Here is a 27,868-nt window from a genome sequence, read left to right on the forward strand (position 1 = left end):
TTTTAGCTCAAGATATGAGCTGAATAAAATTTCCTCCTACAGAAATGTTTTATTTGTGTTAAGAAAAAAAGATCATTCAGGACTGCGTTTTAGAAAAGAACTCGTGACCAAATTTGAAATAGCTAATTTTAATAAGCTACCGATTGTTTCAACTTGATACTATGTAGACGTACTTGATATAAATGGAAATATTTGAAACAAGTTGTTTTATATACAATTTGTATGTTTTGTAACATTCAATTAGACTGAAGAGATCTACAACGTAAGTTCTTTTGTAAAATGCAGTCCAGTAGTATAGTACGAGACTTTTAGGAGGAAATACCAGTACACATCCTAGCGGTCTAGATTTAGTTGATCTGCGAGCATTATACTAAAACAATGATTAGAAGTAACCTAACCACAAGTCTCACAATTATCACCATGCCCCCAGGAATCAGGATTTTTAAACTATCCGAGGATGCTTCCATACAAGAATTTCCGATCAAATGATTTTGGAGAAGAATTTTGAAATACCGGTATTCTAATTCTTTTTTTCTCCCCTTGAAAGATGGCTTGGATCTTTGAATCCCTTTCCTCCATGGATGCGCTAAGCAAAATTTGGTTTACACAACAATGTTGTATGAAGTAATCCTGAAGCTTAAATATAACCCAGAAACGGTAGTTTTTAATCAACGAAAAAAATATTTGCGTCTTGTTTCTAAATCTTTATTTCATTTAACAGCGATATCAAACTCCTTTTTGTGACAACATCACCGATAAGTTTGCTTTTTCTTTTTTCTCAAGATTTATAAGCTTTTTCATGTTTTTACAATTGTCAATCCAATTGTTCTGGTAATTAACACTCATCTTTATCACGTCCAATATATACCTTAGTATTTAATGGATGACCATTGTCACAAACCACCGCCAATATGTACGATCCTCTCCTATCTGTAAGGGAGAGCTATGCGGACTCCGGATTATAACTTTCAGACGATGAGGGATGACGTGGTTATCTTTATTCCAAAAATATCATACTTATAATTTTAAAGATGACCTGTCAATATACATTCTGTTTTATCGGTGTTTATTTAGATCATACATGTTTACGATATTATTTTATGGTCTTTAAGGCTTCTTTCTATCAAAGTATTTCGGCAAACGATCTATAAATCGCATCAGCGCAGCTGATTAATGGCATATAATTAACAAATAAATTGATAAATTTTATATTTTCCAGTTCTTGGGTTTTAAATAAAAGTTCCGTTCATTGCCACAATAGTTTGCCCTATTTTATACCAGGCATTTTTTTAAGTTATTTCGTGCAATTTCAACACAAGGGAGGGGAGCAATTGGTAAGTTTCCAAAGAATGTCAATCAGTGTAATATCCACAAAATTGGGTTGGGGGGGGGGGGGTCAATTTGTGAGATTCCATATAATGTTTCAGAATACAATAGTTATCTTGATCTGCCCACAGCTTTTTCACACACGCATTAAAATCGTAGTAGGGAGAGTCTCCATACCATTTGTTTTCTCAATATTGATGGACTTATCATATACGAAGCTAAAAAGCTCGTTGAAAATACCCATTTTGGATAATATTGAGTTCATATCACTAGTCAAGTATAACAACTGCGTCTATGTAAAGGAATTAATCTAATAAGATATTGTTTAATATTTCTATGTTTCAGTTAACAAGAAACATTTCACGATAGATATCTTTTATAGAAAAATTAATTGTGCACAATATGTTTACAGCTCAATGCTAGTACTGGTACTTTGCATTAAAATTGACAGGTAGCTGTTTACACCTGTTAGGACAGGTACAACAAGGTGAGATTTAAATCTATTTTTATCCACAACCAGGAAGTTAAAAGAAGCTCTCGTTAAAATCTCGTTTTAAATCTCACTTGAATCGACATTCCATTTGCCTATCCTAGACATATCAACTGAATTGTGGATTGTCTTATCTTAGTTACACAGTAAGTGGAATCAAATATTTTTAAATAGTGTTAAATAGAACAGCACCTATAGCAGTTGATGATCTGCATATAAAATCGTATCCAAAGATATTACTAGACATGATATCAATCAGCCATGATTAAATTTTTCTGCTACATGGTATATAAGCACCTCCTTCATGGTCAAATTTGGAAACTAAAAATAATATAGAAATTTTTTATCGTACATAAAATTCTTTTATTGTACATGAATATCTGTGTTCTGTTCGGAATATACTACTTCATATTAACATTACAAATTTACTGGTATTATAACTACTGTTTTAATTAATATTTGAATCTCTACACTCTTGCAAAAGTAAGTATTAATACATTAACAATTATTACTTTTAGATGGCACTTTTGGAATCAGAAATACCAGACACAGCCCAGCATTATTTGGTGTGTGGCATCGGTGACTGTGAGAGGAACTGTCTGTTTTACTGCAATCCTTGTCACCAACCCATGTGTGAACAATGCAAGGACAAACATCAGAAGAGTCCAGAAACCAAGAACCATGAAGTTGTTCCTTACCGGGACCGCAAACATAAACTTCCAATGGAGAAATGCAGGGATCACCCCACTAGAAATATAGACATTCTCTGTGACGAATGCAACGTCCCTTTATGCTCCAAGTGTTCTACAATGCCTGCACACAAGGGCCATTCTTTTACCGACTTGGAGACAATTTATACAGAAAAATCTATAGCATGTCGTCAGGAAGTCCAAAATATTCAAGCATACTTCATGCCAACGGCAAAAGATTTGCAAAGTAAAATAAAACTTGATGCCACAGAAATAAAGACAATCATGGATGGCATACGATCTTCCATGAGGGATGAAGCCAAGTCTCTAAAAACACTGGTAGATGAAGTGACTTCAGATAACATAGAACAACTCAACAAAATGGAAGAGTCACTAAGGGATATACTTCAGAATCAAGAAAAAACATACCAAGAATACATTTCTTATCTTGAGGACCTTGTCAAAAAGTTCCATGACTACCTGTCCTCTACTCAACTTCAAAATAATCCCATCATTTCCCCACTTTCTGAACACTTTAAAATCCGACCCATACCAGAGACCACCAAACCAGTCCCTCCAGAATTTACTGCTGGCCGTTATACTAAGGGGGATGTTGCCAAACTAATGGGTAGAATAACAATTCTTGATACTAAAGCAGAAAACAGAAAAATTAAACCCACGGAAACTTCCTCTACACAGTTGCAACCTACGGGGAAACATTGGAAACAGGAAAGAGAGAAATCTGACGTGAAACAAACACTGTCTCTGTCTTCATCTGTCACCAAGGTCAGGGAGTACACAGTACCAGGTGTTGATCGTGTATTTCATGTATCACTGGGTAGATCAGGCAGACTCTGGGTTAGTGATGATGATGGCAACCTTGTCCAAACAGATCTACAGGGGAATCACATCTTGAATATACAAACCAAAGGTTACAGAAATGAAGGCTACCATACAGTCACAAAAGACGGGGATCTGATCTATACAGACAAACACAACAATATCATCAACAGGATAACACTGGATAATACAATCACTGAAATCATTAAAACGGGAGACTGGACACCGATCAGTATACACTCTTCTCACATCAACGAGGACATACTGGTGGGGATGGATACAGATAAAGAGGCTAAAGTCACCAGGTACAACAAGACAGGGAAAGAAATACAGAACATACAGAGAGACAACAAAGGACAGGAACTGTTTGAAGGTCCACTTTACATTACAGAAAACATTAATGGTGATATCTGTACATCAGATATATACAGAGATTCTGTAGTGGTGGTGAATAAATCAGGACAACACAGGTTCTCCTATACCGGTCAGGGGTCAAAGTTTTATCCCAAGGGAGTGTGTACTGATCCCCTTCGTCACATCCTGGTGTGTGATTATTACAGTCACACAGTTCATCTCCTGGATCAGGACGGTCAGTTCTTGTGTCTACTACTCGCACACCAAGTTGAAAGGCGTCCCAGTAGTCTGTGTGTGGATGACGAGAACAATCTTATTGTGGGACAATATGGCACCAACACGGTGACAGTGTACAAGTATCTACAGCGATGAGGAAATGTTACATTTACAACATGATGATATTGTTTACATAAATAATTAAACTATTAAGTCATGAAATGGAATTATAAGGCATATTTTATGCAAAAATATCTGCACAATCTAGTATATAAACATTACTAATATCTTCATTTTATTAACATTGAGCCCCTTCTAAGCCCCCAAAAATACCCTGGGTGGGATATGTTTTGAACGATTAAAAATTGACACTTTATCACAATGTATATGACATAAATTATAGTATTGAAGTCATTCAGAGGAAGATCTTTTTTAAGGGTGTGTAAAAATGGGCCCACACTGGCCTTGGGGGGGGGGGGGGGGGGCAGAGATTGTCATTAACTAAATGTTTTGTAAAAAGAGACCTGCTGGCCTTAGATAGTAAATCTGTTTTGATATTCAGTTTCATGAATAATGCACACAACAGGCATACATTGTATTGCAACAGGGAAAATGAAGTTAAAAATTTCAATTTGTTAATGGACAACAAATAAATAGCAGAAATAGATTATCTTACCATATATATATATATATATATATATATATATATATATATATATATATATATATATATATATATATATATAAATAAATATATATATATATATAATCAAAAAAGAAAAAGAAAATGAACAGTTCCAAAGTTTCTAAATCCAGAAAGCGCTAGTGAATAGAAACTTTGGAACTGTTCATTTTCTTTTTCTTTTTTGATTATTTATACTGTGTGATATCACCTTTCAGTCATTTTGGATTATATATATATGGATTTTCTAAAATTTAATAAATTTCACTTGGGCATGATCACTGACCCAGGGACAATGATTTTCACAATTTGGTAGAGTGCTTCATGGATATGATACCAAACATTTAGTTTTTTCCTAAAATGTGACTTTTGTATTGCATAATACTCGGGGCCCAAGAGGCCTAGGTGTGGTAAGGTTATAATATTTCACATTTTAATCGATTGTTATCTGTTTAATAAATTCATACATGTACTATACATAACGTTTTCTTTTGTATCAAATGAAATGAAAACTGTTGCAAACTGTGTTTTTTTTTAATCTTGAAATATATGTATACCTCTTTAATTGATAACACTAAAGCATACCACTTAATCTTTAATAAATAAGTGCACATGCAGATTGCACCTTTATATTTTAAAGAGGTTCGTTCCTCTGCTTTTGAATATACATATTGGATCACTTCTAGTCTGGAAAATTCAGCATGATATATTAATTCTCGTCTTATTTTTATCTTAAACAATGCAAAATTAACTATATTCAATAAGGCATTTAATAGAAATGTTATATTATAACGAGTCTAGAGAGTTTCGACAATATTTAGAGTACGGTAAATCTAGGTTCCTTATTTTTAGCTAAGACCGAACTTCCAGATATTTTAAGCATTTGTATATCTTCATTTTGTACCAAAAACAGATTTTAACAATTTTTTATCTAGAAATATTTCTTATCAAGAAAGTCAAGAAAAAATTAACTTCCTTTTTTTAAAACATAAATTAACTTATTTCATGCAATATCTTAAAACTTATATCATTGACCCAATCCTTTTGATTTGAATTTCTGAATTTATAAGATTTTTTGGACAAATCTGTTATAATTTGAGTAAAAGGTTCAGACTTTTAAATAAACCCATTGCATGTTGAATCTTTAATATCTGAAATCAGCTTTAATTAGTGCAAAAGTTTCAAAATATCAAATAGGTGATGGAATTGCAAGTTTTTTTTCTCTATATTTAATTTAATTGTATTTATTCTAATAGAATAAATTTGTATTTGGTGCTATGGTTCATTATAAAAATATATAAAAAAGCACTTTCAGTTGAAAAAGCATGTAGACCCATAAGTCTGTTTTGAATTTTGGGTAAACTGCGTGACTGTACAAAGAACAGCGAACGTTAACGCCCGTTTCCCGCCAACATTTTACATCCAAATATTTCAGAATTTCTTTCAGATATTAAATATCTTTAAGATGTTTTAAAAACATTACCATTTTTTGTTATTTTCTATTATGAAATGCGCTATTTTAACCCAAAATACAGAGTTATCTCTCTTTGTTTGACCAAATCATTTATATTTAATGAATATATACATAAAAGTTTACATCATTATAAAAAATAACTTTAATTAGACGACTTTCAAAAAATGACTTTTAGTTAGGGGGCTAGACAATGCTATCGTTTGCAGTCCTTTAAAAACGTTAAAGACTCTTGATTGCAGAATATAGCCCCCTTGAATTAATTAAACAATGTATGGCATTATGATAACATTTAGTGTCCAATTTTAAAGAATTTAATTCAAATTGTTGCCGACTATCGGTCTATAATCATTTGGATAGAGTCAACTGATTCTGTTGATTAATTGGTATGATTTTCAATCGATTTTACAAAACTAATTTACAGACCTGCTTGTACTGTGTCAGACTCTTTGGGCTTGGGTGTGTCCGGGAAGTAGGTAGACTGGGTCGGTTGGATCTATGTTAATTATACCTGTAGAATGTAGACTAATAGTTCATATCTCTTTTTTCAATACTTGATAGCCAATGTAATTGCAATTTTCATTTAATGTACATTACCACTGAGTTTGAATAATATCTATTATTTATGTAAAGATAAAGTGGTGCTTTCTGTAATAAAATGGCAGTTTCTGCAAAGTTTGCAGATGTTGTATGAATTCATTATTCGTAGTTTAATTTAGAAAATCATTCTTTTAAACATGTGCGGCTGAATTTAATTCACTTTGTGAAAAAGTGTGCAGATGTTGCTTAAATTTCTATTACATGACATTTGGAATACATGTACATTGGAATACTTACGTTTTACTGGTATTCAATCTGCCACTCTGAGGAAGAAAGAGAGAGAAAACAAATGATGCTTTTTTTCCTTTATGTGCAAATTTTTTGTGTGTTTACTCTCAAATAGAAACATCTGATTTTTTTTGCAATTTCTTCAGGTAAGGTTTGCTGCTTTCATTTTAAGTACCAAACTTACATATCATTTTGTTTTTTTTAATACTTAAATCTATTCTGTAAAAAACATTTCAAATAATTTTGCTAAATCCGTTTTATAACTACATGTACAAAGGGGTATAGTTCATGATTTCAAACTGTCATATTGATAAATGTAAATAATGTTAGAGATTAGTCTCTATTAAATTTTAAATGACCTATCTAAAAATATAATAAAATGCAGTAAAAGTCAAAATTTTGGACAACTATATTGTAAACGAAAACATCTTTTTTGAAAATTTTCCAAGTCCACCGATTTCAAGAAATATATGTATACTCTGCTGATACTTAAAACCATATGTTAGGGATTTTGTTTTTGTGGAAATAAATAAAATGTCTGTGCCCTGTTTCCTTACGTTGTACACTACAAAATACTGCGATATAAAAAACTGAAGTCAATTATTAAGTCTAATTTAGTTCAACTTACTTGACTAAAAATAAAATGATTCATTAACTACTGTCAGTTGTTGTCATTATAAACAGATACTAGATGATTTGAAGCCTATGCTTCCACTTAGCTTCAAATTTGTAATGAACTAAATAAATCTTTACAGAAGTTTAAATTATTTCATTGAAATATTGCCAGCTATTTACAGCATTTATGTATTTCTTGCGGGTATCCTATCATCGCAAATGACAAGTATATTATTCAATTTTTTACAATGTTCTATTATATTAATAAATAAATATACAAATAACACAATGTAAAACATGTATCCAACACATTTTAAAATATTTTGTTTTTATTGATTTAAAAGCAACAAAAGAGAAAGAAAAAGAAGAAACAGTAAATAAAATAAAATGATCCATATGAATCATACAATTTCAAACGCCAGTAGAAAATGTTAAATATTTTCGATTTTAGAACACATAAAGTACTTGTTTTTTGTATCGTTTTTGACAGCAGAATTATTATGTTAAAAAAGTAATACTTTTTCTTATAATAAACATTATATACTCCAGCTTTAAAGGACAGTTGACACAATCACAAAGAGCAGAACAGCAAGTTGGATTGTGGGTGTGATAAAATTGCTGCACCTTGCTACTCACATCTGTTTCACAGCTATTGCTTTTAACTGAGCTGATAAGTCGCGTGGCCTCAATTTGCTTATCTGAAGCCTCTGAGATCGGAAACCGGCGATGCAAAGTCTTAGTTGACTCAAACTTCATATTCGCTGTATCCTTCTACCACAAGGATTTCTAAATCAGAAGTAAATAAATTTTACTAAGTAATATAAAAAGACCGAGAACCCTGAGAACACAAACATGAATTATTCTTAGCTTAGAAACCCATTTCTGTAATCTAGGTAATTATAAATTATATGTCTTAGATTTTGGAATTCCAAAAGATATAAGCTGATCAAAATATGGAATCAAAATTGCCAAAGAAAGGGTTTTCCCTTCAACACATAGTGATAATTTATAACGACTTACGATTTTCTTTACCAGAAATGTCACAGGATCCTAAACCCTTATTTAGTTTAACTGTTCTTTTGGCATTGCCAGAAATACCAGTACATGTGAGTAAATATGTTTGTAAATGTATTTGAGTCCAAAAAATCAGAAGTCTTAATCTGAATACTAACAGCTCAAACGTCTTAAATCTTTATTTCCTTTTTGAGATTGTTATTAAATCATGCTTGTTTTTCAGTGAACTTTATGCAACAAAAAGAGTTACATTTTAATTAATGCAAGGAATATAATAAGTGACAGAAATCTTATTAAAAGAATCACTAATTTTCATCATCAATTAGGACTGAAACACTGGTCCCTGTACATAATATTTTTGCTGATTTTAAAAATAAATAAATCTTAGACTTTTTTTATAATCAAATGAATATTAATTTTTCTTTTGATAATTTATGAAGATCATGTAAAGTTCATTAGTATTTCAAATTAACTGCCAATAAACTATGGTTATTCAAAAAATATTGAAAAATATAAAAAAATAGTTTTGAATACACTTCGATATGTCATATATTTTGCAGTTTATTTAAGGGGTTAAAATGAATGTTCCATTATCTTACGAATTTGCCAAAATATCCCCCCCTCAACATTATATAAAGAGATATTTCGACTTTTTAAACCCAATATTCACAAAATAGTGAATTTCCTAAAAAAGTTATCCTGTTCTTTTACCAGCACCAAGCTGTTTTACACATGCCCTTAAATCTTTTTCGGTTGTTTTCAAATAGCAGACAGAGTCTCACAATCATTATCAATATCCATTTCCTTTTTTGAAACTTTTAAGTCGTCGAGTATCAAACGTGCAATTTTCGTTAAAGTGACCTCAATATCACTAGTATTAAGGGGATGTCTGGCCATCTTGTATATTAATGCAAACATTACTTGAACTGGATTGTTTCTGCCCAAAACTGAACAAAACTGTTGTCAAAAGATCAAAAAGTTTCTGCATGTTGTTTTGTATGCAAATTACGCATACAAAACAGAACGCCCACATAGCAGGACGTCATTCGACCTTTGTTGGGCCCACAATGTTCCTTATGTTGGATCACCGTGTGCATTTAACATTAGGCCAACGACAAAAACCATTTGAGCAATTTGAAAAAATCCTTAAAAGTGGCATGGTCACGATTTTAGTCAAATTCAATATTTATGTTTTTATTATCTACAATGCTTTAGATATGCATTTCTAATGATCACATAAAATTTGAGAGTCATTCGTAGAGTTATAAGCAAGATACAGGGCTCACAATTCTTTGTCATGTAAACAAGGCTCGTGCCCTGTGTTTGTTTACATAGGTTCAATATACAAGTAAAACATCTTTTACAGCCTATCTGTCTATCTTTTGTTTTATTTTAAGCATAGATACACATTGCTTAACGTTTAACACATTCGTTTTAGTTTTAAAATTGAAATTTTTACTTCAACGTTAAAAATGTAAACAAACGTTTTGTTTACATAGCGAAGAATGTCAAGCTCTGTTACTCGCTTATGATCAACAAATGATACTCAATATTTTGGGTTTCCTATTTAAAATGCCTTTGTATAGCATTGTGAATATTAAAATCGGAAAAATAATTTTTTACCAAAATCGTGACCATGCCCCTTAAATTGTGTATAGTTTCTCTGAAGAAATTCAGTAAGTTGAATCAATGTTCATATAAGTTTGTGTAAAACATAAAAACACCCGTAGACTTAGTGATAAGCTGCATAAAAAAGTATAATCCAAATATTCTTATGTATATCTACTTATTTTCATGTTTTTGTCTTGTGTCACAAATTCGCAAAAATGTGAAATATGTTACTTTTTAAAGTCATTTTTTGCGATTCAAAACTTTTCTTGAATCAAAGAATACTAGATAAAATATCTGCGTATTAAATATTTTGCAATGTAGAAGTGATCAAGAATAAAACGAAAAAAGATCACCGTTAAAATTACCGGATTGACAGAGTTAGATAATGATAGTGAATTAATAACGATCCACCATGATTAAAGTTAACTTCATGTTCCATGATATGTTAAGACATGCTTTATATTCAAAATTGAAAGTTTATAATTAAAAAAAAAATCCTCAATAGCACTTCTAACAGGATAACATTTCATTAAACTGAATTAAAAAAAAATACTAGATATGTCCATACTCCGACCGTAATGAACCTCGTAATATTCCATATCACTTTTTTTTACATAATTTTTAACACTGCACGATTAAGTATTAAATCATCAATATTCTAATTGTGTATGATTATGCAAACCCTGCCAGTAAACCAATATTCCGTCCTTTTGACCCAAATATCAACATTCTTTCGTGCAACACATGTTTCCCTTACATTTTATCACCAAAGATCATGCTACACCAGCTTTGCCTTTTTCTAATTTTGCAATAATCACCTCTATCCTGGTTTAATTTTCTATTAAAAAAGAATTCTGATCCAACCATCAAGTACTGCATTTACATCAGCATTAAACTTAGTGATAATAGGTTAGTAATATTAGGATTTTTATCACTATATGCATCAACTGCCATCAATGTTCCGCCAGTGTTCATTTGCCTAGAAACCAATCATTTTACATGAGGCCTCGACGGGAAGTTTGGTTCGACTCATTCAGACAGAGTAAAACAACGTGCCCTATATTTTACAAACCAAATCTGTTGCGTGAGCGCGCCGATGTGCCGAATACCATTAGCAAATTGGACTTTCCATTTGGTCATCCCTAGATATATCAACTTGTGCATTGTTTCATTCAAGTTATGCAGTAAGTAGAATCAACCAATAAGTTTTGAATATTTGCATCGAAAAAGTCGTCTTATCTAAAGATAGATTCATAACAACCACCATTATTAAATTGCATATTCACTAGATTATTTAATTGTTGTGCTTCATAGATAAAAGACTTGCTTCAAATTTAAGATCGGGAACTATTGATAAATTGCATTTAAGGGATAACAAACCCATGTTTTTGAAGTTAGTTTAGGAATAAACATTCATTTTTTGAGTATTATGAAGTGAACATTATCATCAGACGAGGCGTTGTCAAATTCAATTTAGCTTGTAAGTGTTTATGGTAGATTTAAGAACTCCCCGACCATAATGATGAGCCCATAATATCCCTCATCAATTTATTTACATAAATTTAAACGATGAAACGATTAAATATTTAATCATTGACATTTTTACGTCATTTTCATCTCTATAACTATGTAAACCCTGCTTGCGCCCCAACAGTACGTTATTTTGACAAACATCATACACGTGTGTTGTTCACGATTGACTAAAATCATCACACACGCATTATAGAAGACATTATTTGCTATACGTTTGTATTGGTATCACCATAGTCGCTATATAGCAAAGGTTTTTCGGTCCACTCCACTCCCCATAAATTCTTGACAGATGTGATGCGGCGGCGCTATCTAGCGAATAATTTGAGTTTCACCCCTTGCAAATTCAGGAAACAATGGGTTATGTACACGCTGCGGCATAACCATACAACTTAAAAACATGCCGACTGGCGAATCTCGGAACAGAATTTACTAGATTAAATTCCCGCGCAAGCGCGGGAATTAACACTTTACACATTATTGGCACAATGCTTAACTGGTGAACCATATTTTTTTTTCATTTTCGTATACACTGTCCGATTTTTTAAACTGCTTTCTTACTATATTCTTTAAAATTGAATTGTAAAAAAGCAACTGAATGACTGGATATTTAGATGCAGTCTTTTTGTTGCAGCCGAGTGGAAAATGATAACAATGAATTCATTGTGAATGGATGCTTAGGACGTCTCTAAATTTTGTTCTTTAACGATAAATTTTACAATATTTTTATCATAACTGTCCCAAATGAGAATTTCGAAGGATGACCGTTTATTTATTTGCATATTTTAATCCAAAGTAGTCAGAACCAAAGTACATGCCCCACACTCTCCGTCATGATATGAATTATTCAGACCGTGTTCCTGAGCACCCGGTTCTGGAAAAAATTCTTTCCATTAAAATTAAAATCGCAACAAATTGTTTTATTTTATTTATTTACTTTTTAATATTTACTAAAGAAGAGTCCAATCCAAGATATGACTATCTGCCCGCGATACATAATAAAGCCGTCCTACACTTTTCGCAATGACGATAATTAGTCAAACCGCGTTCTTGGTAGCCCGCTCTGGAAAGTTCTACTCAATTCTCTTGCGAGAAGTCGCGCTTCGCTAGCTTCTATTTATCATACCTAGAATCGCGAATTCAAGAAACGAATTGGCTTATTTTATTTATTCAATTCAATGATTTTTCAAATCTTAACTTCCATGGGTTGTCCATGCAAGTCCCTTTTAACTCTATTCAATGTTTACGTAATCATTTAATATTATTTCATTGCAAGTATATATTTTGATGATATATGTAACTCCCACTGACTTGGATCCGCCAAAGCGTGTTCACTACCTTACTCGAGCTTGTTTATCGAAAATAAAAGTAGGTTTTTAATTTATTGTACATTAATTAAATATCAGGTAAAATTCAACTACATCTTACAGACTTCATATAACACGTGTTGAAATACCAAAGGTGTAAGCAGTAACTCTGGTGCAGGTATGTTTTTTTAGTTTATTAGCAAAAGGTCTTAATTCATAAGTTTATATAAGAATGATAATAAACATGTACAGTTACCTACAGAGAGCAAAGTGTTTTATAACGGCTGTTTGATTCCATTTTATTTCTACACTGTTGCCAAAGTGAAAATTTTCATCAAAAAGAAATAAATCCCTGAATTAGATACTGTGGAATCCTAATTGTTCGTGGGGTACCAATGTTTGCGGCTATAATGGGTTAGCTTTTCCACGAAATTACATCCCCACCAACCTATACACAATCAAATGTTTGATATTTATTAAAATTATCCTGATTACACTACCAACGAAATAACGTCTCCACGAATCAGAAAAGTCTTGACTATCCACGAACATTGACCCTCACGAAAAAAAATGATTCCACAGTTATTAAAACTTGAGAGTCGGATTTTCAGTACATTAATTATAATTAAGTCTCAAACTATACTAAAAGAAACTTAAGATTTGGATGTTTTCTGTAATTAAAAATCTACATTTAATAAGATTTTTAGGACATGTGAGTCACTCAGGTGACCTATTGCAATTGTTTTCGTACGTCGTCGTCCGTCGTCGTGCGACAAGTTTTATCAATTGAACATTTTTTATTTCTTCTTAAAAACTACATGACTAATTCTTTTTAAATTAGATATAATACATCTTTAAGGTAAGGGTAACATAAATTGTATGAAAAACTGAATTCAAAGATATGTACACCATGAAGCCTTCTACAAAAATTGTAAACTTCATGTCCCCCGGGAAGGGGTTTTGGCTTTTGAACGGAATCAAAATGGTCTTATAGTGTTACTGCATTCAATGTTTAAAAATCTTCTACTCTCACACATCTGTAAGAAAAATTGAAGTCATAACGATGTAGACCAGGGAACCCTCTGCTAAAAATTTCAACTTCATGCCCCAGGACATGACATTTTGGCTCTAGGGCGGGTCCGAAATTTCAAATAGTGTGAATTCATATAATAGGATCGGACGGAATGTATAATTAGTTTACATAAACACATTGTTACATATTATTAGAAGGTTATAGAACATTTATACTAGCAATCTTAAGTTTATCTATAAAAATACACGTAAAACCTATTTTTAAAGTTATCAAGTATGGGAAAACTATTTCCTACCAGAATCTTGACCTTTTTAATATTAGTGTTTTTTTTTTACTTCAGAATGAAACTTATTTCATGATAATATACAAGAATCCTCGACAGGTCTGTGTATGGGCTATGGTACTCAAGTAATCGTTGGTTCTCTTGTTTATTGAAGTTATTCTCACTTAAGCTGATTGATTTCAAAATGGGTGAAATAATTCATTCAAACGTAACACATAAAAAATAATTACATGTACTTGTAGATGGCATATTCGGAATTACAAGTACCTGACACAGCTCAGCACTATTTGGTTTGTGGCTTTGAAGACTGTGAGAATAACTGCCTGTTTTACTGCAATCCTTGTCACCAACCTCTATGCGAGCAATGCAGGGACAAACATGAGAAGAGTCCAGACACCAGGAACCATGAAGTGGTTTCTTACCGGCACCGCAAAAATCAATTTCCAGTTGAGAAATGCAGGGATCACCCAACTAAGGATATAGACATTCTCTGTGACGAATGCAATGTGCCTTTATGCTCCAAGTGTTCTACGTTGCTTGTCCACAAGGGGCATTCCTTTACCGACTTGGAGACAATTTATACAGAAAAATCTGTGGCATGTCGTCAGAAAATCCACAAAATTCAAGCATACTTTATTCCAACAGCAAAGCGTTTGCAAAGTGAAATAAAACTATATGCCACAGAAATAACGAAAATCATGGATAGCATAAGAACATTCATGAGAGATGAAGCCAAGTCTCTAAAAACGTTGGTGGAAGAAGTGACATCGGATAACATAGAACAAGTCAACAAAATGGAAGGGTCAATATGGAAGATGCTTCATAGTCAACACAAAACATATCATGATTACATCTGTTATCTTGAAGACCTTGTCAAAAAATTCCATGGATACCTGTCCTCTACTCAATTACAAAATAACCCCATTATTTTTCCACTTACTGAACACTTAACAATCCAGTCCATACCAGATACTGCCACACCAATCCCTCCAGTATTTACTGCTGGTCGATACAGCAAGGAGGATGTCGTCAAACTACTGGGTAGAATAACTGTTCCTCAGACTAAACCAGAGAAAACAAATTTGAAAGCTATGGAAATTGCTTCTACACACATAAAACCTACAGGGAAACAGATGAGAGAGGGTAGAGAAAACTCTGACGTGAAACAGACACTGTCTTTGTCTTCCTCTGTCACCAAGGTCAGGGAGTATGGCGAACCAGGTGTTGACAGAATACAGCATATAACACTAGGTAAATCAAGCTCACTCTGGGTCAGTGATTATTGTAGTAACATTGTCCAAACAGATCAAAAGGGTAATCAGCTACAGAGGATACACACTAAGGATGTTAGATATGTAGGGAACCTAACAATCACACAGGACGGGGATCTTATCTATACAGACAAACACAACAAAGTCATCAACAGGATAACACTGAATAATACAATCACCGAATTCATTAAAACGGGAGACTGGACGCCACTCAGCATTCACTCCTCCCGCACTAACGGGGACAACCTTTTGGGGATGATTAAAGAAGGAAAAGGTAAAGTCACCAGATACAACAAGACAGGGAAAGAAATACAAAGCATAGAGAGGGACAACAAAGGACAGGAACTATATAGTTATCCACACTACATCACAGAAAACATTAATGGTGATATCTGTACATCCGATTTAATCAAACAGGCTGTAGTGGTAGTGAAAAAATCAGGACAACACAGGTTCTCCTACACAGGTCAGGGGTCAGAGTTTTACCCCCGGGGAGTGTGTACTGATCGCCTGGGTCACATCCTGATGTGTGATATTTACAGTAACACAGTTCATCTCTTGGACCAGGACGGTCAGTTTTTGTGTCTCCTTCTCAAACAACAACAAGGGGCATGGTCTCCCTGTAGTGTATGTGTGGATGATGAGAACAATCTTATTGTGGGACAATGGAAAACCAACACCCTGACAGTATACAAGTATTTACAGTGATGATGTAATGTTACAACAAAACCAAACTGTTTTATAAACCAATTTACTATCAAATTTAGCTTTTAGATTTTAAGGCATGATTTGTTCAGCTATCAATTATTATTTAAATTTTGTTTTTAATACATATACATGCATACCATTTATTCAAACCATACCACTCAAATACAAGTTGAAAAAGTGTTCACTAAATTACATGTGATTAAATTCTATTAGAAATTATGCATGAAAGAGGCATGCCCAATTTGACCATTATCTACTATAAAATCTATTCTTCAATATTAATTTTTCTAAGGAATAATAATTTTGTAAATATTTCATAATAGCATCAAATGCGATATATTAAGCACTTTTTCTGGAATAGCCAAAAATATGTTTCTTAAGTAACATGAATATCAAACTTATAGAAAGCATTTTTATCCACCAAACTTTCTAAATATCAAAACAGACATTAATGACCATATTTGAGAAATAGATTGACAATAAAAAAAGATATATTTAACTGTCTCTGGTTCTAAAGAACCTACTGAACATAGTGAGGGATTTTTAATTGGTGTTAGTACTTAATTTCTGTGAATAATTCTCGAGATAAAATATATCAATCTTGAATATTTTGTAGCAGATCTATGGTTAAAATGAACTGTTTCCAGTTAAGATATAAAGGTGAATTAAAACCGTTAGCCCATATGTTTTGACTTATCTGAATCTACAAATAGGTCTATGCTGTGATTTTGCCATAAGGGATCTTTAATGATCCGCCCTCCTTTTTTACACATGCAAAGTATTTTAACAGATTCAGATTGGTATGGCTTGATTATTAATTAAGGATATAAATATCAACTATTTTTAAGTGAAGAAAAAAATTCATAAATTTTACATCTAAAATTTGGTTAGTTTCCTATATCTTTATAGAGCTTTTCTATTATATAAATATCTCAAAACAGTCTAAATATGACCACTGCCATCGAGCTCTCTTACGCTCTATGATTCTACCCTCAGTTCTATCAACATTTTTTGTATTAAAAAACTTACATTACAATAAACATTTGCAATTTAAAATGTTTACTTTTTACTTAAAAAGAAACAAAAAGTCCAGGGGACACATTGTTAAATGGCAGTTAGACAAAACAGTGCAATAAAGTCTATTACAAAAATATCTGGACATCTTTTATAAGTATGAATTGAAGTTCGTTTGCTCAGATTTTTATGTTAAATATGGATCCCCTTATGAGGAGTCTGATATGTTCTAGGTTAGAGATGTTCAGTTCCAACGATAAAATATTAACACCTTATCGCAAGTCTTGCATTTTTATTTCGCAAATGATAGCAATGAAGTTTTTCAGAGGAAGATGTGTAAACACTTATTTGTGGGTTGAAACATACTGACCTGTGTCAAATGTTTTCTAAACCTAACCTCGAGCGAGGATGTGCATTTATTTTAAGGATAAGTAAGAAAAGGTATTTTCCTGTTATAATTTTGCTCTCCTTGCTTGCTGGGCAAAACATGTTTTACTGTGCTGTTCAGTCTGTGCATTATCTCTGTGGACTCTTAAATAAGATATCTAACAATTTTGCTTATAGGGGGATTCATAGTTAGGATATATTTTTTTAATCATGATAATTCGCTTCTACAGGTATTTAGACTTTTAAGTTAATTTGTCATTAGACACATAAGCCACTAGACTTATTATAATATTAATTTTTCTATCTATTTAAGATATTGATTATATAACATATTTAAAAAAAAAATCTTGTTTTTCTTGATCTTCTATTTTTGAGAAAAAATATGTGCAAAGTAGATATACCAAGAATATGATTTCTAATCTGGGCTGCCTAAGACAAAGAAATTAATGTGTAGTAAATTTGGCTAACTATAATACAAAATTTTATACTTATGTTTGGCAGAGTGAAGCAAAAGAGAACAGAACTTGATTTGAAAAGTTTGAATCTACAATGTCTACCTAAAATGTTTCTACTCAAGTTTTAACTTTTCAAGTTACATTTAAAATTAGCAAAATTCAAACCATTTCTCATCAAATGGTTGAAGAAAGGACACCAATGAACCCCCTTCATATTTTTTTCAGATTTTTAGATCTTCAAAATAAGTCTGTAGCTGCGCAGTTCGACAGCTGTTTTAAGTAATTTTAAAGGCATCGTCCTGTTCTTGTATACATACTTTTCAAACAAAAAGACATGTGGGAACTCATATTCATCGCTTTTATATCTTTTGGCAACATGTTTGGCCAGTTTTGGGCAGAAATAAGCCAGTTTAAGAAATGTTTACATTCTTATCCTCAAATGTACAAGATAGCCGCACATCCTCCTTACACATTGCACATGTACACATGTAACAGGCTGTTTGACATGGGTGATTCCTTTGTAAAGGAAATAACTCTAAATCAATACATACTGCTTTCGTGCACTTCCTAAAGTAAGGAGAACAGGCTCAGCTTTAATCAACTTTCATCATCTGAATTCCAAATCTCAAATCTAATCTGGTGTTCAAGCTTAAATCTATACATTGTACTTTAGAAAATTCAAATTGACAGTGGAAAAATCTCAAAATGTTGGTGACCTCGGGACTGATGACATTTCATCATTACTGTTTAAACATTTTTTTGTAAAGATTTCTATTCTAAATTTGCACTGTCATAGCTGTTAGAAGTATTTACATTTTTCTTCATTAGGTGACGTGCGTGAATCCTTTCATTGCAAATGGTCTACTTTTTCAATATACATGTATGAGTTTATTCAATTTCAAACATGTGTACTTTTAAATTAGTTAATAAATATACAAATCACACAATGTGTTAGACATCTCTCCAACACAATGTTTTACCAATTTCTTTCATTTTCGTCACATCAAGTTTTAAATTATATATACTGTTATTTAAAAAATGTTTTCAAAAATAGAAGCAGAAAACTTTTTGACATGATTTTTTAAAATTGTGTTATCTTTCATCAAAACTTTCAAATGTGCTTAAAACTTCGTATTTGTAGAATTTAAAAGCAACAAAAGAGATGAGGTTATTGAAGAAGCATGTCTGTTGATTACAATCAAAATAGAACCCCAACCAACAAATTTATTTTTATTGAATTTCCGTTTTAGTAACAATAGATAACATGTTCCTTATGCTTCGATACAAAATGTTGAAGATTTCCCATGTCAGAACACATACACATAAAATATATCTTTTCTGACAGCAAAATCATTATGTAACACATTGTAATTGAATTTAGGAATAATAATACTACTAAACACTGCAAATTTTCTCTTTTTCCAATACATATAAAGCTTCTACACGATTTCACAATTGCCAACCCAATTGTTTCTAATAATAAACACTTATTTTTATATACTGCAGCTTTAAAGGACAGTTGACACAATCACCAAATGATTGAACAACAAGATGGATTGTAAATGTAAAGAAAAAATTGCTGCTGATTTTTCTTGCGACTCCTATCAGTTTTACGGCTTTAGCTGCAACATTAAGCTGATAAGGCACGTGACCTTAATAGGCATCTCTGAAGCCTCTGAGATCGGAAACCTTTGTTGCAAATGTCAAGGTCGACTAACACTCCACATTTGCTGTATCCTTAAAGCACATGGATTTCTAACTTGCTCGAATCTAAAACCTAAAGTCAATAAATCTTGCTAATTGATATTTAACGTCTGAGAACTCTATACCTAAACATGAATCATTCTAAGCTTAGAAACGCAATTTTTTGTACCCGAGGCAAATATGAACTGGGTTAAAAATGGTGAACTGTTAAAGTTGTTTTAAATTGATCAATGGGCATCATGTGGGAAAAATATGTGTCAGAGTTTGGATTTCTAAAAGATATTTGCTTATCAATATTTGAAATCATTATTGCTAAAAAAAGGATTTTCGTCAACACAAAGAAAGTGATAATGTATAACGACTTAGCATTTTCTTTACCAGAAATATCACAGGATTCTAAACGCGAATTAAGTTTATTGAAGTGGACGAATGTGCTTTTGGCATTGTCAGATTTTTACCAGTACATGTGAGTAAATACGTTTGTAAATGTCCATAAAATCAGGATTCTACTTTAATCCTAATACTACAAACCTAAACATTAAATCTTAAATCTTCAATTTTAATGTCATGTTTAAGTGTCTAATTATATTTTATTTGTTTTTTTTAGTTTACTATACGCAACAATCAAGAGTTCTGGGAAACATTCTTTGCATTGATCATCTGTCTGAATATAACAACACTTTTAAATTTATACAAGGGTTATAATTTGTGGATAAATTCTTATTAAAAGAATAACTAACTTTGATCATCAATTATGACTGAAGCAGTGGTGTTTTATACTCCTTTTAAAAAATGTATGAATATAAGACTCCATAATTTTTTCATATTCAAATGGAATTCAATTTTTCTTTTGATGATTCATGAAGATCATTTTTAGTTCATCAGTATTTCAGATTTACTGCCATTCAAATATGCTTAATATATACAAACAAACCAAATCATCGTTTCGTTTTTCCCTATTATGATATTTTCCCGATTTTGACACGTACCTCGATTATGACACGCCCAATTGTGACAAGGAGCACAAGGCGGGTGCAACTGGTCAGCAAAGGATACTCACTTCTCCTAGGCACCTGGTCCTACTTCTATACTTTCGGAGGTCCGCGTTGCTCTGCGCTGAATTTGTATTTCATGTTATGGATTTTTGAGATGGCTGAGGATTGTTATTGTCATTTTTCATTAAAAACTATTATAAATTATTTTTAAAATAGTCATATACTAGGCACAAAATGGGCTCAATCATTAAAAGCTTAGCTTTAAATGTTAAATATACGTTCTAGCAATACATATACACAAGAAATTATATGCTTACATGCTATGTCAGTTTTTCCTAAAAATAATAACCAATATCAGGGAAATTAGAACTGGACTTAAAGAATAGAGCAAAAAAAAAAACATTGATTAAAACCATATCTTATCAATATTTTTCGAAAATTGTCGTAAGTAAGTACAACTTATGGGCCTGATGTATCAAAATAGAACACAAAAATGCAATGCATGTGTCGTACTTGGTCATTTTTAAAAACTTTTTATGGACTCAAACCTAATTCCTTGTGTTTATTCTATACAATGACATATTAGAAAAAAATATTTGGTAAAATAAATGATATGCTGACGGATTACTTTTTACGCTATAAGCTCTTAATTAAGTGAACCCTGATGAAAAAAAAAATCCGTAAAAATCACATTTTGCTACAGCTTTCTGCTTCGATCTGTCAACAATGTTAGATATTATTTATTATGTAAACATTTATTAATTGATGACCAATTAAATTCGAAACAGCTTCTGTCGTCTCTATTTTCAAACCAGTGTTCGTAAAAGTAAAAGAAATATTATTAGTGGGGAGATGCATCAAAACAAAGAAGATCTAAGCTTACATGAGGTACCGGTTAATAAAAAAATTCTTTTTTCATTTTATTTAACAAAATCGAGTTTCTCAACATTTATCATTTCTATGTTTCATAGAAATTGCTTATTAATGCCATTGTTTAGAAACGCGATGTAGAGCTATATATTTCAAAGAAATCAAGAAAAAATTAATTCAAATTTTTGCCTAAATTTAGTTTATTTCAAGTCATATCTCAAGTTTTTGATGCTAGTAATGTACCCTAAATATATGAGAATTAACAGGTTTAAATGTTAATAAATAAAGAATAAAATATCGAGGAAAATTACATGAAATTAAGGAACGTCTAGTCTGTCCTTAAAATTGAAAATGAGTTCTTGCCATCAAGTGCCGCATTGAAATCCCCATTAAACTTTATGATTATAGGATAATAATAATACAATGTATTACGGTTTTTATCACTTTGAGCATCAACTACCATCGATGTTTGCCAGAGTTCATTTGCTCAGAAACTAATCTTTCTACATGAGGCCTCGACGGGAAGTTTGGTTCGACTCATTCAGACAGAATGGAACAATGGGCCCTATATTAATAAAATCGTGTTTACAAACAAAATCTGTTGCGTGAGAGTGCGGATGTGCCAAATACCATTAGCCAATTTGACTTTCCATTTGCTCTTCCCTAGATATATCAACTTGTGCATTGGTTCATTCAGGTTAAACAGTAAGTAGAATCAACAAATGAATTTTGATAATTTGCATTGAAAAGGGATTCATTCTTTTTAGTATAAACGGGTGTGCATTATGTTCAAACGGGGCGTTGTCAATATTCAATTTAGCTTGAAATGTTTTATGGTAGATTTTAAAACCCCCCGACCATAATGATCAGCCCATAATATTCTTTATCACTTTTATTTACATAATTTTCAACATTTATACGATTAGATATTAAATCATTGACATTTTACGTCATTTTTTGTATATTTATGCAAACTGTGCTTGCGCCCCAACAATAGGTTATTTTTACACACGTCTCACACGTATGTTTCTTATGCGTGACTAAAATTAACAAACACGCGTCATTGGTTGAATTATCAAACTATACGTTACAAACTTGATTCGTTGTGGTATCACCAAAGAGTTTTTTGGTTCCCTCCGCCCCCCCCCCCCCCAACCCCCCATAAATCCTTGGCAGATGTGATGCGGCGGCGCTATCCAGCGAATAATTTAAGTTTCACCCCTTGCAAATTTACGAAACAATGGGTTACATTCATGCAACGGCATAACCATACAACTTCAAAACATGCTGACTGGCGAATCTCAGAACAGAATAAGATAAACATGTACAGTAACCTAGAGAAAGCAAAACATTTTATAACAGCTGTTTGATTCCATTTTATTTCTAATCTGTTGCCATAGTTAATATTTGCATTAAAAAATCAATCCTTACATTAGATTACTCGTGTGTCCAGAAGCGAGCTAGAAAGCCAGACTTTCCGTACATTTATTATGATTTAGACTCAAGAATTCACTTAAACAAAATAATGATATGGATGATTTCTGTGATCAATACATTTAATTAGATTTTTAGTTAAACTGAGTCACTCAGGTGACCTATTGCAATTGGTTTTCGTACGTCGTTGTCTTCGTGTGCCAGGGGTTAACAAATGAACAATTTTTTATTTCTTCTTTAACACTACATGACCAATTCTTTTTTAATTAGGTATGATGCATCTTTAGGCTAAGGGGAACATAAATTATAAATTTTACGACTCTTGATTCATAGTGGCTTAAAGGCAGAGCAAAGATGGTCCAACCTTTACCAAATCAAAAATCCTTATTTGCACAGATCTGTAAGAAAAACTAAACTCATAATTTTTTATACAAGAAATTCTTCCAACAAAGTTGTAAATTTCATGTCCCCCAGGGTAAGGTTTTGACTGAAGGGCGGGCCAAATTGTGACTTTTGGACGCTTGTTTATTGAAGTTAAACTCAATCAAGCTGATTTAGTTTTAAAAGGGACTAAAATAATTCATTCAAAATGCACAAATTATAATCATTACTTGTAGATGGCATATTCGGAATTACAAGTACCTGAAAAAGCTCAGCACTATTTGGTGTGTGGCATCAAAGACTGTGGGAGGAACTCCCAGATTTAGTGCAATCCTTGTCACCAACCAATGTGTAAACCATGCAATGACAAACACCAGAAGAGTCCAGACACTAAGAATCATGAAGTGGTCCCCTACCGACACAGCAAAGATCAACGTCCTGTAGAGAAGTGCAGGGATCATCCCACTAAGGATCTAGACATTCTCTGTGATGAATGCAATGTCCCCCTATGCTCCAAATGTTCTACAATGCTTGTCCACAGGGGCCATGCCTTTACCGACTTGGAGATTATTTATACAGAACAATCTGAAGCATGTCGTCAGGGAATCCAAAATATTCAAATGTACTTCATCCCAACAGCAAAAGATTTGCAAAATGAAATAAAACTAGAGGCCACAAAAATAAAGACACAGGCACGTAGCATCGTTTTTGAAAGTGGGGGGGCCAGACCCATCCAAAAAATCTTGACAAGCAAAAAAAAAAAAAAAAAAAAAAAAAAAAAAAAATTTAAAGTTTCCAAAAATCTTCAACATCCTAATCCGTGGGGGGGGGGGGGGGGGGGGGGGGGGGGGGGTGGACTCAACTATAATTCCAAAAAAAAAATTCTTCCCTACCAAAAAAATTCTCCTTCCAAATCATGAAATTCCTAATCCGTGGGGGGGGGGGGGGGGGGAGACCTTCAATTTGACTACTCATTTCCTAATTTTCATATCAATTTTTTAGTAACTTCAAAAAAAGTGGGGGGGCCAACTCCATTTTAATTCATTTTTTAATATGTAAATTTAAAAACAATTGCTGCTGCGATAAAAAGTGGGGGGGGGCCAGGCCCCCCCTGGCCCCCCTGATGCTACGTGCCTGAGACAATCATGGATGACATCAGATTATTCATGAGAGATGAAGCCAAGTCTTTCAAAACACTGGTAGACGAAGTGACGTCAGATAATATAGAACAAGTCAACAAAATGGAAGAGTCACTAATGGAGATGCTTCAGAGTCAACACAAAATATACCAAGATTATATTTCTTATCTTAAGGACGTAATAAAGCAGTTCCATGGCTACCTGTCTTCTTCTCAACTTAAAAATAATCCCATCATTTTCCCACTTTCTGAACACTTTAAAATCCGACCCATACCAGAGACCATCAAACCAGTTCCTCCAGTATTTATTGCTGGTCAACACAACAAAGAAGATGTTGTCAAACTAATGGGCAGAATTACAGTTTCTAAAACTAAACCAGAAAAAAGAAAATATAAAACCATGGAGACTACTTCTAAACACGTAAAACCTACAGGGAAACATGAGAGTGAGAAATATGCCGTAAAACTAAGACTGTCTTCCTCTGTCACCAAGGTCAGGGAGTATGGAGTGTTAGGTGTTGACAGAGTAGATCATATATCACTAGGTAAATCAAGTTCACTCTGGGTCAGTGATTATTGTAGTAGTAACATTGTCCAAACAGATCAAAAAGATAATCAGTTACAGAGGATACACACTAAGGATGGTAGATATGTAGGGAACCTAACAGTCACACAGGACGGTGATCTTATCTATACAGACAAACACAACAAAGTCATCAACAGGATAACACTGAATAATACAATCACCGAATTCATTAAAACGGGAGACTGGACGCCACTCAGCATTCACTCCTCCCACACTAACGGGGACATCCTATTGGGGATGATTAAGGAAGGAAAAGGTAAAGTCACCAGATACAACAAGACGGGGAAAGAAATACAAAACATAGAGAGGGACAACAAAGGACAGGAACTGTATAGTTATCCACACTACATCACAGAAAACATTAATGGTGATATCTGTACATCAGATTTAATCAAACAGGCTGTAGTGGTGGTGAATAAATCCGGACAACACAGGTTCTCCTACACAGGTCAGGGGTCAGAGTTTTACCTCCGGGGAGTGTGTACTGATCGCCTGGGTCACATACTGGTGTGTGATATTTGCAGTAACACAGTTCATCTTTTGGACCAGGACGGGCAGTTTTTGTGTCTCCTTCTCAAACAACAACAAATAGCATGGTCTCCATGTAGTGTGTGTGTGGATAGCGAGAATAATCTTATTGTGGGACATTGGAAAACCAACACCGTGACAGTATACAAGTATCTACAGTGATGTTGTATTGTTACAATAACAACAAATCAAACTGGTTTACAAACTATATTTTACTATTAAATTTAGCTTATATTTTAAGGCATGGATTGTTCAGGTATCAACTATTTCTTAAATTTTGTTTTCAATGCATATGCATGTATACCATTCAATCACACCACACAACTCATATACAAGTTGAAAAAGTGTTCACTAAATCATATGTGATTAAGTTTTATTAGAAATTATGCATCAAAGAGGCATGCCTATTTTGACCATTATCTACTATAAAATCTATTCTCCAATATTAATTTTTCTAAGGAATAATAAATTTGTAAATATTTCACAATAGCATCAGATGAAATATGTTAATCTCTTTTTTCTGGATTAGCCAAAAATATGTCTCTTAACTAACATGATTATCAATTCATAGCAGTGCATTTTTTCACCAGACTTTCTAAAAATCAAAGCAGACATTAATGACCATATTTTAGAAATAGATTGATAATAGAAAAAGATATGGGAAACTTTCTCTGGTTCTAAAGAACGTATTGAACATAGTGGGGCTTTTAATTTTACACATGTGAAGTATTGTGTTTGTACCCAATTTCTGTAAATAATTAAATTATATCAATCCTGTATCTTTTGTGGCAGATCTATTGTTTAAATGAACTGTTTCCTATTAAAATCTAAAGGTAAATTAACCTTTAGCTTCTGTTTTCCGTGAACTTCTAGAGACTTAAATTAAACTTAAGTTAATTTGTCATTAGACACATAAGAAACTTATTATAATTTTATTTTTTTTATTTAAGAAGGTGATTATATAACAAATCTAAGAAAAATAATCTTGTTTTCTTGATCTTTTATTTCGGAGAAAAATTAAGTCCAGAGTATATATACCTAGAATATGATGTTCAAATCTGGGCTGCCTAAGACTAAGAAATTGATGTATCGTAAATGTCGCTAACTTGTTGCCGTTTTAAATGTCTTTGGTTTTTGCTCGATAATTATTTTAATACACAATTTTGTAACTTATTATTGGAAAAGTCAAGCAAAAGAGAACATAACTTGATTTAAAAAGTGTGATTCTACACTGTCTACGTAAAAATTCTTCTACTCAAGTTTCAAATTAAATTAACCAAATTCAAACTTTCTCAACAATTGGTTGTACGTAGATAGGACCCCAATGAACACCCTTCTTATTTTTTCAGATTTTTAAATCCTCAAAATAAGTCTGTAGCTGCGCAGTTCGACAGCCGTTCTGAGTGATTTAAAGGCATTGTCTGTTTCATGTATGCACACTTTTCAAACAAAATGATATGGAGACTTCACATTGATTGCTTATATATCTTTTGGCAACATGTTTGGCCAGTTTCGGGCAGAAACAAGCCAGTTCAAGAAATGTTCACATTCTTATCCTTTACTGTACATGGCCACACATCCTCCTTAAGCAATTCATTTTACTTACCAGGCGCAATAGCAGCAAAATAGTGTTGAAATTTTGCCATTTTGACGTGCGCGCCTATTCTATTATTGCTTTTTATCTTTTTTATTAAATATTCGAGTTCATTGAATTTTTCATCGCATAACGTTTTTTAAAATCATAAACATGTATATAGTAATTTAAAACATTTCTTCGGAATTTTTTTGACATTTCTAAAATTGTACTGTTTCATTAAAACTTTTAATTCTGCTAAAGATTTCGTATTTTGTAGATTTTTAAAGTAACACAAGAGATGAGGTTATTGAAGAAGTATGTTTTTGTTACCATCAAAATAGACCAATTTTATATCTTTATTAAATATAGATAATATATTCCATATGCTTCCAACATGTTTACACGTCAATACAAAATGTTGAAAAAATTTCCAATATCGGGAACACAATTAGCACTAGCTACATGTATCTATCTTTCTTTTTGACAGCAGAATTATTATGTAACACGTTGTAATTGATTTAAGGAATAATAA

The 27,868-nt window shown here is 32.6% G+C and overlaps 2 protein-coding genes and 1 pseudogene across 2 annotated transcripts; all 3 read left to right on the plus strand.

The window, feature by feature from the left end:
- The first annotated feature begins 1,889 nt into the window (after positions 1-1,889).
- Positions 1,890-4,576, plus strand: LOC128162769 (tripartite motif-containing protein 2-like). Its single transcript, XM_052826147.1, has 2 exons — positions 1,890-1,962; positions 2,335-4,576. The coding sequence occupies exon 2, from the start codon at positions 2,335-2,337 to the stop codon at positions 4,069-4,071; it is 1,737 nt and encodes a 578-aa protein (XP_052682107.1). The 5' UTR covers positions 1,890-1,962; the 3' UTR covers positions 4,072-4,576.
- Positions 4,577-11,196: 6,620 nt separating this feature from the next.
- On the plus strand, positions 11,197-17,448 carry LOC128162770 (uncharacterized). Its single transcript, XM_052826148.1, has 2 exons — positions 11,197-11,320; positions 14,532-17,448. Exon 2 carries the CDS (start codon positions 14,532-14,534, stop codon positions 16,266-16,268), a length of 1,737 nt encoding a protein of 578 aa, XP_052682108.1. The 5' UTR covers positions 11,197-11,320; the 3' UTR covers positions 16,269-17,448.
- Positions 17,449-22,215: 4,767 nt separating this feature from the next.
- On the plus strand, positions 22,216-27,087 carry LOC128162777 (E3 ubiquitin-protein ligase TRIM71-like; annotated as a pseudogene).
- Positions 27,088-27,868: the final 781 nt, after the last annotated feature.

The sequence above is a fragment of the Crassostrea angulata genome, chromosome 9, assembly GCF_025612915.1.
Source record: "Crassostrea angulata isolate pt1a10 chromosome 9, ASM2561291v2, whole genome shotgun sequence".
Classification (NCBI taxonomy): Eukaryota; Metazoa; Mollusca; class Bivalvia; order Ostreida; family Ostreidae; genus Magallana; species Magallana angulata.

Coding starts and splice junctions, on each gene's coding strand:
- LOC128162769 (XM_052826147.1), top strand. CDS start 2,335: ATGGCACTTTTGGAATCAGAAATACCAGACACAGCCCAGCATTATTTG.
- LOC128162770 (XM_052826148.1), top strand. CDS start 14,532: ATGGCATATTCGGAATTACAAGTACCTGACACAGCTCAGCACTATTTG.